The 13,270-nt window shown below is 47.0% G+C and overlaps 1 protein-coding gene across 3 annotated transcripts in view; it reads left to right on the plus strand.

The window, feature by feature from the left end:
- The window catches only part of ADAMTSL2 (ADAMTS like 2), an 84,347-nt gene that overhangs the window by 20,166 nt on the left and 50,911 nt on the right, over positions 1-13,270 (plus strand). For all 3 annotated transcript variants that reach the window (XM_060251422.1, XM_060251423.1, XM_060251424.1), the window contains 3 exons: positions 668-843; positions 3,272-3,614; positions 6,789-7,170. In XM_060251422.1, coding sequence (XP_060107405.1) covers positions 668-843; positions 3,272-3,614; positions 6,789-7,170 — 901 coding nt within the window. The remainder of the gene's footprint in view (positions 1-667; positions 844-3,271; positions 3,615-6,788; positions 7,171-13,270) is intronic.

Below are 13,270 nucleotides of genomic sequence, written 5' to 3' on the forward strand. Positions count from 1 at the left end.
TTAAAAGATTTTTGTTTCCACAAAGAGGTTCCGTAACTCTGTTCTGTCACATTCCCCCAGAAAAAAGCCCCGAGTAAGGTATATGTTTTAGCAAACCGCAGGGTTCCAGAAAAATATGAACACTTAAAAATTGGAAGGCTAAAAAAACCCAAACCAAAACATAAAGCTCAGCAAAGTGAAAGTGATACCTGCACATGTGCAGATCTCATTGGGGGGGAGGAGGTCGTATTTCTGGTTGCCTGCCTGCAATGGGAGGCAAGTGGAGGTGCGGGGAAACAGGGGAGGAGAAATAACGGGGGCTGCAAGGAGAAGGAGAGCCAGCCCAGGGCAGGAGAAGGAAGCAGGGAACGGGCTGAGCAGCCTGGTGGCAGGTGGAAGGTGCTCAGGAGGCTGAGTGATGGAGAAGGTGGGGTGAGGATGGAGCAGAGGAAGGGAAGGGCAGTCAAGCGAGACTGAAGCAAAAGGAAGGAGAGTGTTGGCCAGTGGGGAGAGGAATGGGATTTCTCATCCCTTTCATGTCCTTTTGGGGCCACCTCCTGTCTATGACATTTTAGTGTGTAGCAGCAGCTACAGTGTCCTTCAGCAGCTTTGCAGTGTACTTTCCACTTCCCAGTCCATGATCTTTGAGAGGACCATTTTCCTTCTCTCTCTGCTTATTTTTTTACAGCTGTTGCAGATGAAGCTGGCTATTATTTCTTCAATGGGAATTACAGAGTAGATAGCCCCAAAAACTTTAATATTGCAGGGACCGTCTTCAAATACAGGAGGCCGATGGACATTTATGAGACAGGCATAGAATATATTGTCGCACAAGGGCCAACCAACCAGGGCCTAAACATAATGGTAAGTGTGGATTTTTGTACCCATACAGACAACTCATGTGCAGCTCGCTCCCTGTGAGTGAATTTTATGTGCCCTATTGGTGCATTCTAACACCCGCCCTGTGGGGCTGGTGAGCATAGTGTGTGTGTTGGGGGGGGGGGGCGTGCAGCTGTTACCAAATTCTCAGTTCCCTGCACTCCTGCATTTTAGGGTTTTTTTAAAAAGTAAAGTCAATCACAGGTCCTCCAGCTATTGCAGGATAGCAGCCATGAGAATGAGCAGTGCTACATATAGCTGGTGGGCAGTGGTTAAGCATGCAAAGTAGTACAAAGTTAGAATCCAACAGGAAAAATGTTGATAAAATGTACTGGGTTCAAAACATGAGGACGCCCAAGAGATAGTGAGTTCAGCTCTTTATTCAGTGCTTCAGCATAGGGAGATAGGAACAGAACTGCCCGGCAGGACCAACGGCCCTGCTCATATGCATGCAGACCTCCCCACCCAAAAGCCCATCACCATCATCCCATGACACACAACTACAGGTTAATAGCTGGACTAGTATCCCTGGTGGGCCTCCTTCCTGAATCCAGGTGGCTGTTGTTTTAGGGTCTCCAGCTCAGCCAAGTCTCTACTGACCCAAAGGCCAAACTCCAGTTCCAATACATAACAGCTGAAATTGTTCATTTCCCTCCATTTCATCATCTGATGAAGCATGCATGCACATGGAAGCTGACGTTCTTCATTAAACTTTGCTGGTCTTCAAGGTGCTGCTGGACTCCAGCTTTGTTCTGTTGCTTCAGGCCAACACGGCTGCCCACCTGGATCTACCTTTTAGTGGAAACTCAGCCTTGTGGAAGCTCCCTGTTCAAAGCCAGGCACAACTGCTCACCTCCAGCGCCATTCTTGATTCCACATTTTAGTCCCTTCCTAGTTTCCTCATTATGATCTTACGACCCATAGCCTTGCCAGTGTGGGGATATGCAGGACAGCCTTACAGTGGTTTGTCTCTCATGATCTGTACTGTGCTGTGAGACAGGAGCCTAGGGAGCCTGTGAGGCCTGTGTTGCAGTAGGGAGAGACAGCCTACAATCCCCAGAATGCTTGGTGCTAGTTTCAGCCAATCAGCATCCAGATAGGCTCTGAGGTTTTTGGAGGTGGAGCCTGAGAAAAAGAAGGAGCTGGATGTATATCCCCTTTACTTGGAGTCTTGGAGTGGCTTTCCTTTCCTTTCCCCACAACAGGCACCCTGGGAGGCAGGTAGAGCTGAGACAGCTCTGAGAGAGAGAAGAGTGACTGGCCCAAGATCACCCAGCAGGCTTCAGATAGAGGAGGAGCAGAGGCTCAAACTTAGTTCTCCAGATTAGAGTCTGCTGGGGAGACTCCCAAACTGGCGTGGGGAGAGGAGGGACTTCAGTGGGGTATAATTTCATAGAGCCCACCTTCCAAAACACCCATTTTCTCCAGGGGAACTGATCTGTGTCATTTGGAGAGCACTTGCAAGCCCAGAAGATCTCCCGCCATTGAGATTGGCAACCCTAGTTTAGGATCCTGTTTTGCTTTACTCATGCTCATCAGGTTTGGGAGCCCATGAAGATTGGTGGGCAATTTGAAAATCCCATCTTTCCCCCTACAATCTTCCTCTCCAGGATTCTGTAAGCAGGAACAGGCAGCTTTCTGCTGGCTTTTGCTCTCCTTTTGTTCTGGCTGAAGCACCTCTCACTTAGTTCTAATTAGTCTGGGGTTTTTTTCAAGTGTTTTTCCTCCTTTCAGTTAATTTACATTGTCATGTTTTCCGGTACGCCTAAGGTGTCCCCAGGTAGGGAGAGGCACCTCTCTTGTTTCTGGTAGCCTGGTTTATTTATTTATTTAAGCCTGATTTAGAGATGTAAAATTTTTGGAAATTTTGAAACCATGAAAAATAAACTTCTCCCATTTTCCTGGGGAAAATGGAAATTTGGAGAAAAATTGAAACATGTGCAATTCTTAGACCGATTTCCCACTCACCTTTTTTTGGTCTCGTTGCTCCTTTTCCCTGTGGGACTGCTGCTGGATTTTGCACAAACTGCCCTGAGCCGGAGAGTTGCCCCGCTCCTTTTCAAGTTCCCTCCCCGGCAGACAGAAACCAGTTTTCAGAGGATCCTGCCTGCTGCGGAGGGAACTTGAAGAGAGGCGGGGCAACTCACTGTTCCGGGGCAGTTTGTACAAAATCCAGCAGCAGCCCTGCAGAGAAGAGAAGGTTGAGAGCGGCATAAGGTTTCGTGGGAAATCAGTTCCTGTGTCCTATCAAATCTGCACTAATTTTACTGCATTTTTCCATTTTCTTTTTCCTGGGCCTTCCCATCTCCAGCTTTGTTTTTCAACTGTTGTTGACTGCAAAGGGCCCAGCTAGTTTACTGTTCAATATAGTGATATTTCAATTACCCTGAGTGCAATTTTTTCCCTCTTCCAGGTCTGGAACCAAAATGGTAAAAACCCTTCAATAACATATGAATATACCCTTCTAAAGAGGCCACATTTGAAAAATGCCCAACCTGTTTACTATACTTTCTCTGAATCGGACAGTGAAGAAAGCCGTGAGTTTGATGGAGAAGAGCCTTTGGGATTTATTCAGCATAATGCGAGTTTCTTCGGGACACACTCCAAAGAAAAGATCCACTTTGAAAATCAGGTGTTGGGAAAGCAAGACTCAACCGAAGATCTAGACCTGAGCCAAATCCAGGAGACCAATGAAGTCTATGAGGGGACAGAAGCCAATGCCTGCGCTCCAGTGCTGAAGAACAAGCAGCCTAAAGGTGAGGAGAGGGAAGCCAAGACTCCAAGCTGCTGTTCAGGCTTTCCCATTGCAGCAGTGCGGCTGAGTGGAGGCCCCAGGAGAGCCAGTCAACAGGCATCCAGGGCAATTTTAGCAGGACTTTTGACTAACAGTTTTCATCTTGAGGGTGGGGGGTTACATCTCAGTAGCATAACAGTTTTCTCAGTTTTAAGCCACTATCTATTTGTTTTAATTTTTAAAGGATCTTTTGAAGTCGTGATTTCTAATTTCAGGATTGTGAACTTGCAAATGCTATAATTACAACTCAGATTTTACAATGAAATTTTACTGTCCGTCTATTTAGGTATTACATGGTTGGCATGCAGGGCTGATCTAAGCCATGCCTATGGCTGAACCCTTCTTAGTTTGAGATGAGGGTTGTTCTGTAAAATCTCAGCTCAAATGTAAATATTCAAAACCTTATCAATAGAACATTGTTTTTAAAGCCCCAAACATGAGGCATAAACGCCCAGGAAGTGTACTTGGTATCTTCTTGGTTATATTTGAGTTTTAGGGTTGCCAGATCCCTGTTGGAAAATACCTGGTGCCTTTGAGGGCAGGGTTTGGGGAGGGGAGGGGCCTTGGCATGGTCCAGTGCCAGAGAGTCCACCCTTCCAAGCAGCCATTTTCTCCAGGGGAGCTGATTTCTGGCAGCTGGAGATCAGTTGTAAAAGTGGGAGATCTCCAGGCCCCACCTGGAGGCTGGCAACCCTCGTTCTGTCTTCCCTCCACAGAGGCCAGGGCTGGTTTTGCACCATATGAAAGAGAGGTTAGGCTTAAAGGCCCAAAGGGAGCCTCTCCAATTCCCCGTGCTTTATGGACTCTTTATGCTCCAGACATTGTGAGGCATTCCAGTGTGTCAGCAGGCACCTGCTCACAACATAATTACATATTGTGGAGAAACGCCATCTTGAGTGGGGGAGTTTGAGCTGTCTGTGGGCCGGATGGGAGGAGACTATCAAACTCCAGGTGGGCCTCGGCCTAGTCTCCTCTCCTCCTGTCTTCTGTCACTAATGTGAGGGCAGCTCCCTGGAGAGAACAGGAAACCCCTCAAGGTTAGAGGAAAGCTGCAGGAGGGAGAACCAGTTCCTGGGCGGGAACTGCTCTAGATATTATGGCTTGGGGGGCAAGAAGCCAGCCAGTCGTCGGTGGGAGCTTGCAGCAGACGGAGGCAGGTGCAGCCCTGCTCCCAGGCCATTTGGGAGCTATGTTTGACCAGATTACTCCAGAGGAACGAAGGAAGGGGCCTGCCCTGCATACCACCTAGACACGAGCTTAGAGCAGGGAGAAAGGTGGAGCGTTTTTGTCCACTTTATTTTATTTCTTCCACTCACTTCTGATGTGCCTGCAGTTGTGAGTTTTATTGTTGGAGGAGTGAAACAGATCCCCCAACCACTTGGGTCAGGGAATCCCTAGGGAGGAGAAAAGTAGTAAAATGGCCAGTTGCCAACTCTTCAGGGAAGCCCCAAAGATTCCCTGGGAAGCCCTGAAGAGTTCCTGGTGGCATAGGAGGGAAATTAGGAGGCTGTCCCACCTAATCAGAATCAAAGACAGAGATAGTGGTAGCAGCAATACCTGAGGCAGTGGAGTGGAACAGCCCCTTCAGGTGTCAGGTCAGAATCACAGGGGGGCAGGGTGGGCAGAATGTGGCCAGCCTGTTGACCCAGGCCCAGTCTCCCAGAGATGTCAACCTTATGGAGTGAGCAAAGGTCTGGGTCACTCTAGACCAGGGGTGGCCAAACTGGCTCAGGAGCAACATGTGGCTTTTTTATGCATATGGTGTGGCTCTTGAAGCCCCTACCACCCTGTCAGCCAGCTTGGAGAAGGCATTTCTCTCTTTACATCACTTCTCCAAGTCAAACCAGTCAGCAGCTTGAAGAATGCATTTAAAGTTACTTTCTTTTCACTTTTCCCTTCCAATCTATTTCCTTCCTTCCTTCCTTCCTTCCTTCCTTCCTTCCTTCCTTCCTTCCTTCCTTCCTTCCTTCCTTCCTTCCTTCCTTCCTTCCTTCCTTCCTTCCTTCCTTCCTCCCTCCCTCCCTCCCTCCCTCCCTCCCTTGTCTCGAGGCTCTCAAACATCTGACATGCATGTCTTGCGGCTCTCAAGCATCTGATGATTATTCTCTGTGGCTCTTATGTTAAGCACGTTTGGCCACCCCTGCTCTAGACTACCTTCACTCAGCCAGGGAATGCAGCAGATTTGCATAAACAAGGCACTTTTTGTTTGAAGTTCACTTTCAATAAATGGAAGGCAGCTGAATTTCCCCTTCTTCACTAAAGCAGTGCTGGTTTGAGAATAGTTGAGATATGAATCCAGGACCTGAAGAAGACAAAACGTTCTCTTCCCCCACCTCTTTCAGTTCAGTTGCCAGGAAAAGCAACAGACAAAAGCCTTCTCCAGTTTTTAGCTGCATTTGTATAGCTGGAGGAAATTGTGCAGCCACCCCTTTTCATCTTTACTTTTAAGCAAATAGACAGTGTTTATGCCAGGCTCCACCCCAGACCCACCCATGCCCAGGCTGTGGATTTTCTCCTTGCAGTTCTACAGATTTGATTTTGAGAATGGGCAAAACCCAAAGGTGCAGCAGGAGAATGCTGCAGGACTTTCTCTTGCTTACCTAACTGCAAAGCTCAACAATCATTACTATAGGGCATTTGCTTTGGTACCTCTGTTTATGTGTAAAGTTGCCATGAAGGAACTGAAAATTAGATGCAGTGAAAAGACTCCAGCTGAGATGGTCTGCCCTGGCTCCCATGAAACCATTTGCCCTGCGGAGACAGAAAACATCTCAGGAAAATTCTGCTGGACATTCCTTGAATGTCTGGTTATTGACTGAATGTGTGTGGACCGTAGAACTTCATTTGACACGCAGTGACATTGTCAGTATCCACTAGGCAACAGTATTTGACAGAGCAGACATACTTTGTGTTTGAGAGTTGGTGACTTTTGAGATATCCGATGCCTGTAAAAATCAAAAGAATCAAAACATGCCAATAGGCATTCAGATTCTGAGGGGAAATGTTCTATTAAAATTCCAGTCTGAAGTAATTACATCTAAATTTTCCCATTAAAAAAAAAATGGCACAATTTAATTTCAGATCTCTCATTTTCCCCAATTGTTTTCTCTTTTCCTCTTTTCATTCTTCATTCCAGATTCAAATGCAACCAAGTCCAATTACATGGCAGAAAGGGGTGGAAGGGAATTTGATGCCCAGCTTGTTTCCAAAGAATTCCTTTCAGAAAATGCAATCACTCACAAGCTTCTGGACAAGACATCAGACTCAAAAGAGCTGGCCCGGAACAAGACTGTAAACAGTATCTTTTCTCCAAGGGACCCTGTCAACTCTGTTGGATCTCACCTAGACAGCCTTTATGTCGATTATGATGACAATGAAGAGGTGGTGCCATACCCTGCCAATGGCACTTTCTTGGAACTGAGCAGCGACAAAACCATTAACGTGTCTTCTGAGACACAGTTTTCCAATGCAACCATTTCTGCCGTAAGCCCTCAAGGGAACAGAACTCACAAAGCCAGGTAAGAGGCATGGCTCACAGGCCATTCCTTTTTCAACGCTGACCTTACATTGGCATTGGTGGGGTGGGCAGAATGTTATCCACACCTTCTTCACTACTGGGAAAGGTCTCTCAAGGGTAAGTTGGATGTGTTATTCCAAAAGTTAATGCAAGGCATGCATTTCACAGAAAAATTTCAAGTATTTTGGAGTGGCAAAACCCCCACGTAAAGATATTTGCCCAGGCTAGTCTCAGTGTCCCAGCCCATGTGTATTTACTTGGAAGTAAGTCCCAACTTGTTCAGTGGAAATGACTTCACAGGTAAAGGGAACACTGGCCTGCAGTCTTGTGAGTTGCCCACTGGATACCACTAGTTTTAGGAAACACCCCCCCAAAAAAACAACAACCCAAAGCCTCCAATGAAAGGGACACTGCTGAGTATTTCTGGAGCTGTAAATGGAGATATGCTTTTTTCCGATGAACATGCTTCATATAAAACTTAACAATTGAACAGAGAAATAATCAAAACTGCTTGAAGAAAAGTTGAATTTGGCAACCTGAAAATTGGGGAAGGCCTGTACTTTAGTGGCAGAGCAAAGGTATATAGAAGTATAATTGCTGGCATCTTCACTTCCAAGAATCTCTGGCAGCTGATTCTGGGCCTGAGATATTGGAGAGGTACTGCTGGTTACAGTAGGCAGGACTGGGCCAGCTGGACCAGTCTGACTTCTGATAAACAAGCTGCTTCTGTTCGGTTTTCTGTGGGACCTTATGCTCAGAGGAGCAGTCACTCAATGGCCATGAATTATATTCAGAAGGTCCGACATCCCGTGCTGAAAGATACCAGATCTTTGTCGGAGCAGACAACATTGAGCAGGGTGGACAGAGGGTCCAACTCAGGATACAGCAGCCTCATATGTTAATGAATGAACCAATTTACATATATTGTTTTATTTGCCTGGTTCTGTTTCTGATAGTCAAATGGTACGAAACAGGCAGCCTCAGGCTCACTGATCTTTTAAGTCGCCCTTTTCACTAATTGAATTTCAGTAAGAATTGGGATAGAACCAGATAAGAAGTTGGAATAGTAGTAGATCTTTGAAACAGCTGATGTGTGGGATCCTTGGACTGTGGCAGAGATGGAAATGCGGTCCCTTAATTTCCCTAGCCCCTTCCCTCGGTGTTATTAGCCCCAGGAGGAGGAAGGGGAAAGTATTGCCTTTCCCTGGTCTTTCCCCCTGAGCCAGTTGTACAGGGTCGTGGCCATTTTTAGATAAGATGGTACACAAGAAAAAAATCAAAGCTCCCCTCCCCTCACTGTGCCCTGATCTGAACGGAGGCTGCCCACCATCGAGATGAAAGCTATTGCCACGGATGCCTGTTGACTGGCTCGCCTGGGGCCTCCACTGGGCCTCACTGCTGCAGTGGGAAGACCAGCTTGGAGTCCTGTGTTTCCTCTCCTGCTGCTTGTTCTTCACTGCACATTAATGACATCAGCAACCAAGGCGTGCAAAACTGGGGGTAATCATTTGAATTGTTATGTGCTCAACACCCCCCCCCCCCCAACTAGGTGTTTTCTTTGCAAATAAGACTCCACCTGCCTCTCAAGGTGAAATAGAAAAAAGGGAGGCCGTGGCACATTCCATCCCACTCTAAGATTACACGAGCAGGAGAACGAGCAGAGCAAAGCTAATCAGTAATTATATGGTAAAAGACAACGTGTGAGAGACTTATTTGGAATGCATACATTAGATGAAATGCAGATTATACAATCACAGTATTAATAATCAGCATTGGCAATTGCCTGATACACAATCAATGGCAAGATGAGGGATCCTGCTGGTTTACTGTTGACCGAGTGTGCCAGCAGGGTTCCTGACTTGGCCCTGAGGACCCCGAAAGAGATTATAATAATAATAAGCTTTTATTTATATCCCGCTCTCCCCGCCAAGGCAGGCTCAGGGCGGCTCACAAGACATGGAGTGTACCATGATTATAAAATACAATTATACAATAAGATACAATTAAAACACATTAGATAAATAAATTAATTAAAATCACTACAAATTAAAAGGTGCTACAGTACAGTATATATATATATCCAGATGGTTAGATGTCGCATTCAGGATTCCATCTTATAGGCCAGTTGAAAAAGGGCAGTTTTACAAGCCCTGCAGAACTGATTAAAGTCCGGCAGGGCTCGCACCTCCTCTGGCAATTGATTTCACCAGTGGGGGGCCATTATTGAGAAGGCCTGTTCTCTCGTTGTTTTCAGTTTGGCCTCCCTTGGTCCAGGGATTTTTAGAAGATTTTGAGAACTAGATCTCAGTGCTCTCTGGGGGATATATGGAGAGAGGCGGTCCCTAAAGTAGACAGGTCCTTGGCCATATAGGGCTTTAAAGGTAATAACCAGCACCTTGTAATAAACTCGGAACACAATTGGCAGCCAGTGCAGCTCCTGCAGCCTAGGCTGTACATGTTCCCACTGAGGTAGTCCCACTAACAGCCTGGCTGCCGCATTCTGGACTAGCTGCAGTTTCCGAGTTCGGTACAGGAGCCCTTGGAGATGCTGAGGCTACCTTGTCATAGCCACGAGGACAACCATGGGGCTGTTGCAGTTTGGTGTGAGCCCAGGACATGACAAAGGTCATACAGTGGACCTGCATTTCTGTACTGAGAGGCTTGCTGATGATCTGATTAGGGGGCTGGCCATTGTCAGTTCTAGCACAAACTGAGCCATAAAGCAAAACTCATCATGAATTTTGCCCTGTTCATGGTTCACAAACAGAAATTTGTGACAGGTTCACTGTCATGAACCTCCATGAACTTTTAGAGCAGATTGTAGATGGAGCTGAAAGCAGGGCAAAAGCCACAAATAACAGCTGAGCTGCAGGGCAGTGCTGTCTTCTGCAGTCCCTTGAAACTCTAAAAAGTGGGGAGGCACAAATCGGAGCAAACTGGAAGACAACTAGAGTGACACTGATGGAGGACTTGAGATGAATTAGTCAGCATTCCATGGAGCCCATTTACAGGCTTGTGAGGTGGTAGTGATAGAGGTGAAAGAGCCTTTCTTCTGTGCCTGAATTGTGTCAGTGGAATCTCACTGAGTTCAGTTGTTTAAAAGGGACTGTGACTCAATAACTCCAAGTCCAGCCCTGCCAGTGATGTTAATATGGCCTCTTGCTGTGATGTTTTTGCTGTGTTCTTTGGTGAGAAAATCTCTCCAGTTAACTGTTTCCATGACAGGTAATAGAGCACATATGGTGAAGCGGCTCCTGCAGCTCCTGGATACCTGCCCTTTACCCATTTCAGCCTGGTTTTAGACCTCAGTTTGGAACCAAGATGGCTTTAGTTGCACTGGTGGATGATCTTGGTTTCAAGTTGGACAGGAAAAGTCATCCCTGGTGATAGATCTACCAGTGGCTTTGACACTGTTGGCCATTCTTATCCATCAGTTGGAATGTGGAGTTGGTGTTAAAGGGTGGTTTTGGTCATTCCGTCTGATCAAAGAGTTTCCACTAGAGGAGCAGAATCAACTGGGTGGGCTTAGTCCTGTGGAATGCCACCAAATTCTGCTCTCTCATCAATGCTGTTTGATATATAGGTATGGCCACAGAATGATACTGTCCAGAGCTTTGGAGTTTTTTGTGTCATCCATATGAAGATGATACCCAGCTCCATATTTTGTTAAGACAGAGCTAATGTTGCTCCAGAAGTCTGATGTTTTAGAGGAATTGTCCTTTATGGAGTCAGATGGACTTTGCAAGCAAGTTGGCTTTTGCAGGGCAGTTTAAAAGCTTGTGGGTGCTCAAGGGGCCAGCTTTGCTATTTGAAAATCAGATTGGTGCAGTGGCCAAGAGCTCCTATCAGCAGCATCTGGTTTGTCAACTGCATTCAGACTGGCACCTCTTGGCTTTAAAAAAAAGCCATCACAGTTTGAGACGCCCCACTGCAATCAGGACAACCTGCGCCTGGCTGCCAAGAGAGATATGGGCTGTGCGTGCCCAGGAGGAGTGGTCACACCACTTGTGTGCTTGCAGGGTGCTTCTGTGGCATGCCCCAGCTGTTTAAAACAGCCTGGAAATGCACTAGGAAGTACCTGGTGGTCTTTTGAAGCGGCAGAGAGGCATCAGGAGGCAAGGTAAGGGTGAGTGCATGGAAGGCCCAGATGTGCCATTTTAATCTGAGGGGGGGGGGTGTGACTGTGTGGGCCCAAATTGCCCATCTGAATGTTGCCATTTCTTTCTTAGACTCCACCCATCTAGCAACATTGACCCCTGCTCTCATAACTTCATGGCTGGATTACTGCAATGCATTCTGTGTTGGACTGCCCTTGTAGACAACCCTGAAACTGCAGCTGGGCCAGAATGCAGCAGCAGAAATATAACAATAAATAATCTTTGCAGCCTTAAAAAGTAGTAAAAATGTTTTTTTTTGTTTTAAAATAAAATTTCAATCAAATTATGTAGTTTCAGAGAAATTGAACTCCTGCCGAAAACAGTGACTCTGTGCTGAGTTCTTCCCCAGTTCCTTGCAGTGTCTAGTCACAACCACTATGCAGTAGGATATTATCACATTACTGCCAGCACAGCCCAGGAAGGGAGACTCACCATGTTGTGATCTCATGCCACCCAGCAAGTGCTGCTGGGCATTACTGGAGGTCAGGAAAGAATATGACACAGAGATGCTATTTTTGACAGCATCCCCAGTACTATGCAAGTTCTGCCATGAGATACTTGGAAAGGATGCTGAAGTCTGAGGGCAAAGACAGCTGCACACAGTTCTGAGGATGCCCTGTAGTTGGTGAGCAGCTGCCAAGTGCTGTTCCCATCATCTGTTTCCCAGGAGTTGCAAAAGGCTGTTTGCTTGGGCCCTGGGGTGCAATTATAGGGTTGGCAATACTGAGGCAGCAGACCTACTAGGTAGGCCACTATTATGCTCCAGAGAGGAAATGCACTGGATGCCTCTTTGCTTCTGGGCTCAACTCAAGTCCTTTTCTACAAAACCTTTGCAACTGGGGATGACCAAACTTATATGAGCCCCACGGATGAGTTCAGATCCTCCCAGGAGTCAATGTTTGTCAATATTTGCCAAGTCTGGACAGGTTTTCTCAGCTGGGAGGGGGAAGAAATATCACTTCCTCCATTAACTTCTTGTAGTGTAAACAAAACTATCTGGTTTTACAAGGGCTTTTAGTGGTTATAGTGATGTTATGTTTTATTCTATTAAATATTGTGATTGTCTTAATTGGTTTTAAACTCTTTCTTATAGTAAGTTGCCCTGAGAGCTAGAAGGGAGAGGAATAAAAATTTCCAAAGAAGGCTTGCTGAAAGTGGGGTCTGTTCCAGAGATGTAAAGCTGACCCTGATTGGCTTCTGGTAGTCACATTTACAACTTTTTGTATAATTTCAAAAACCTGTCTGCCTGGAAGCAGCCAGGGCCGGCTCACCCACTAGGCAAGCTAGGCAGTTGCCTAGGCCGCTGGGACGGGGGGCAACGAATTGGGCTCCCCCCCTTATGGTGCGCATGACAAACGCCTAGTTTGCCTGCCTCTCCCCCCTGCTGCCACCACCACCACTGCCCACCCCCTCCCCTCCCTTCCCTTCCAAAGTGCCGTGTGCCGAGCTCCACACCACCACCGCCCCGGTCGCAATCAGAGGAGTGCACCGTGACAGGCTCAGCCTTACTGGCTTTGACACTGCCGGCATCTGATCCTTCTTTGAACAGAGCACTGGAGGAGGCTTCGCTCCCCCTCACTTCCGGTTTTGGGAAGGAGGAGGGAGAAGCCTCCTCTAGCGCTCTGTTCAAAGAAGGATCAGATGCTGACTGCATTGATAGGGCTGAGCCTGTTGTGGCACGCTCTGATGGGGGGTGGCGACGGAGCATGGCGCTGCCTTGCGGCACTGCGGAGGAAGGGAGGGTGGGGGATGCCAGGCAGGGAGCCTGCCTGGAGTGCCACGTACCTAGGGGCGGCACTGGAAGCTGCAGAAACCTCTATGCACCTGTGGGAAATTATTCCTCTCCAAAATGCCTTTTAAGAATGATCTTTCTTCAGCTTTCTTATTGTAACTTAGAGGCTGCAGGCCAAACTTTGCATTACAGATTTGAAGGTGTTGTGTTTG

Source organism: Heteronotia binoei, chromosome 12 (assembly GCF_032191835.1).
Source record: "Heteronotia binoei isolate CCM8104 ecotype False Entrance Well chromosome 12, APGP_CSIRO_Hbin_v1, whole genome shotgun sequence".
Lineage (NCBI taxonomy): Eukaryota > Metazoa > Chordata > Lepidosauria > Squamata > Gekkonidae > Heteronotia > Heteronotia binoei.